The following is a 3,633-nucleotide window of genomic DNA, read 5'->3' on the forward strand; positions in this document are numbered from 1 at the left end:
TAGGCATCTTGTCCACGAAGTCACGTCACCTGTACCTGACCTACACTCCATATTACTGCACCTCACAGAGTACGTATTTCTTACTACATCGTTGAACAGCAAGCGTTTGAAGGCCTAAAAAATGCTGGGCGGAAAGTACGGAGGCCAGATTGTACTCTGGCCACGGTAGATCACGTTCGTTACCAATGCCCCAAGTCTCACAAATTTATTTTACGATGTACTAACACATCTGGCTACAGAACATCCCCACCACATCTCGCAAGACCTTTAAAAATGTCGAAAATTTCGTTCAAGAGGCTGACTCGCGACTACAATGTATGACCCTTGAGGAGAATGTGAAGGATTTCGGGCTCACATACTTTGGCTTGGGAGATAAGAGACAGGGAATTGTGCATGTCATCGGGCCGGAACAGGGATTCACTCTTCCTGGCACAACTGTCGTCTGTGGTGATTCCCACACATCGACACATGGCGCTTTTGGCGCCTTGGCATTTGGAATTGGCACCAGCGAAGTCGAACATGTGTTAGCCACGCAAACCCTCATCACCAAGCGCAGCAAAAACATGCGTGTTCAGGTTGATGGTGAGCTTCCACCCGGTGTTAGTAGCAAGGATATAATTCTCCACGTGATTGGTGTGATCGGAACTGCTGGTGGCAATGGGGCTGTCATTGAATTTTGCGGTTCAGCGATCAGAGGTCTTAGCATGGAGGCACGTATGTCCATTTGTAACATGAGTATCGAAGCTGGTGCGCGAGCTGGCATGGTTGCACCGGATGAAATTACTTTGGAATACTTGAAGGGAAAGCCCTTGGCGCCAAAGTATGATAGTCCTGAGTGGAAGAAGGCTGTGAAGTATTGGTCCAGCTTGAAGTCTGATGTGGGCGCTATATATGATAAGGAAGTTTTCATCGACACGAAGGATATCGTCCCAAACGTGTCTTGGGGTACGTCCCCGCAAGATGTCGTGCCAATCACTGGAGTTGTTCCCGGTCCAGATGATTTTACGGATGAAGATAAGAAGACGAGTGCAAGGCGCGCATTGGAATACATGGGACTCACCCCCGGGACACCAATGCAAGATATCGTCATCGACAAGGTATTCATCGGATCCTGTACCAACTCCCGTATGGAAGATCTGCGTGCGGCTGCCCACATTGTTCAGGGCAAGAGGGTAGCCGCCAACATCAAGCGGGCAATGATTGTCCCAGGCTCTGGTCTGGTCAAACAACAAGCAGAGGCTGAGGGCCTTGACAAAATCTTCACTGATGCTGGATTTGAATGGAGAGAAGCTGGTTGTTCGATGTGTCTCGGCATGAACCCGGATATCCTCTCCCCCCGTGAACGATGTGCGAGTACATCTAACCGAAATTTCGAAGGTCGACAAGGGGCGTATGGGCGCACCCATCTTATGTCCCCCGTAATGGCCGCTGCAGCTGCCATTGTCGGCAAGCTTGCTGATGTCCGAACAATTGACACTGCTCATCCATTGACTCAAAAGAGAGGCTTACCAAATGTTGATATCGAGGCCGTCGTTGACGAGATGGATACTGAAGAGGACTTGGAGCGCATCCTTGACGTCCCTGAAGACGATGAACCGCACACTAATAGCTCTACACGTCATACCTCAGCTGGTCTGCCAAAGTTTATCATTCTCAAAGGTGTTGCGGCTCCACTGGACCGCGCAAATGTGGACACAGATGCCATAATCCCCAAACAATTCCTCAAAACCATCAAGCGTACCGGTCTAGGAAGCGCCCTCTTCTACTCCTTGAGATTTGACGAAGCCGGTGCTGAGAGGCCTGATTTCATCCTCAACCGAGAACCATACCGCCATGCCAAGATCCTCGTCGCAGGCGTGAACTTTGGGTGCGGTAGCTCCCGGGAGCATGCTCCATGGGCGCTCCTCGATTTCGGTATAAAATGCATAATCGCTCCCTCATACGCTGACATTTTCTTCAACAACACATTCAAAAACGGCATGCTGCCCATTGCCATCACCGATGACGCTGTGTACCGAAAAATATACGCAGAAGCGCTGGCTGGCCACGAGCTAGAAGTCGACCTCCCCAATCAACGTATCAGTGACGCCTCAGGAAAAAAGCTGGCGGACTTCGATGTTGAGCAATTCAGAAAGCATTGCCTTGTTAATGGTCTGGATGATATTGGCCTCACGATGCAGATGGAGAAGGATATAAAGAAGTTTGAGATTGCCCGGTCACTGGAAACGCCATGGTTGGATGGGACGGGATATTTGAAGCGGGGAGATCTGAGGAAGGCGCCATTGATGGTCCCAACTGCTGCTGTAGCAAATACAAAGGATGGTGAAGTAAATCAGGGCCAAATGGAGTGGTGAGGGGAATTTTCACTGTGAAGTGTGGAGGTTCTTTTAGCTTCCCTAGACCAAGTTCTTTTATAAAACAAGGGCGATCAATGGTGGTCAAGAGATTTGTTCTACCCTTGATCATATTCGTCTGTTTTTGGTTTTCCAGGCTATCTTGCAAAATAACCATGACACACATGTTCGTTGTTAATAATTTAATATTATTGCGTTTTCGGCTCTGCCTATGCATCTCAGAAGGAAGGAAAAAGTTAGTAAAAGGTGGGGTTTGATCAATTCCTCAAGCAATTTTTTATCCCTAATTGAATGGCAATTCTGGTCCTTTTTTGTATATCTTCAGACTATATTGTTCCCTCTACATTCATTTGTATATTGCTCGCGACTAACGGGCCATGGCATCCCGATTTTGCAGGAGTCGTCAGGGTTTTACTCGATATGGGGAGTCTTTCCCAATCCTTGGAAGCAACGACATCTTCTTGCTTTGCTAGACATGTCTCCCATCCCTTGTCTCTTAAGTTTATCCTAATCCTAACCTAGAATCCTGGTGTTTAAAAGATCTAGATAATGAGGCTGCTCGGGAATCTTAGATTATATATGGTTTAATGGTGGTTGGGTGGTGCAGCTAGAGAGGAAGGTTGATGCGTAATAGGATGAGCGACTTGTCGTTAAATATAAGTATTTTTATATCTAAGTGTGATGCGTTAACGGCCAAAAAATAAATTGCCTTCGTCTCATCCCATTCGCATTTCCCTCGTTGCCTTGGCTTCTAATAATGGTTTTCCGCAACAACAGCTGCCTTCCCACGTTTCTATGTACTCCATTTCGTCTGAGGGGATAACTGCTATTGAAATTCTTCCTTGGCTTTTTCCGGAGAGCAGTAATTATGCTAACCGAGATTTTTCGCTTCTAATATTCGCTTGGATTGCATTATCGTGCTCCGGGGGTTCAGAAATTAATGCCTGCTCCTCCCCCCTTCTGTTCCACCATAACTCTGAGAGGTAACTTGCCCCTCACCTCACCTGGCGATAGTATCATTTGCGGTATCGGTCCTGGGGCTTCAAAGCTGAACAAACGATCAGATGCTGTTGGGCTTCGACCGTGGAGTTTGGTCGCATCTCTGGTAGTGAGAGGGCCATGTAAAAGAAATCCCTTGAATAGGAGGCGTTATCGGAGATATTGACTGTAAAGAAAAGAGACATTGGGGTAGTTATTCACAATAATCCACGCTTCTGCAAATGTTAAGATTGATTTTGATTATGGGTGGGAAGCGAAACTAAGGTTCCAGCAGCTATGA

The 3,633-nt window shown here is 47.3% G+C and overlaps 1 protein-coding gene across 1 annotated transcript; it reads left to right on the forward strand.

Annotated features, from left to right (window-relative positions):
* Nucleotides 1-121: 121 nt before the first annotated feature.
* Nucleotides 122-2,354, forward strand: HCAG_07104 (3-isopropylmalate dehydratase; the record flags this gene model as incomplete). The annotated part of the gene is made up of 2 exons (XM_001537632.1): nt 122-151; nt 240-2,354. 2 exons carry the CDS (start codon nt 122-124, stop codon nt 2,352-2,354), a joined length of 2,145 nt encoding a protein of 714 aa, XP_001537682.1.
* Between the last annotated feature and the right edge of the window lie 1,279 nt (nt 2,355-3,633).

This window comes from Histoplasma capsulatum, genomic scaffold (assembly GCF_000149585.1).
Source record: "Histoplasma capsulatum NAm1 scaffold_8 genomic scaffold, whole genome shotgun sequence".
Classification (NCBI taxonomy): Eukaryota; Fungi; Ascomycota; class Eurotiomycetes; order Onygenales; family Ajellomycetaceae; genus Histoplasma; species Histoplasma mississippiense.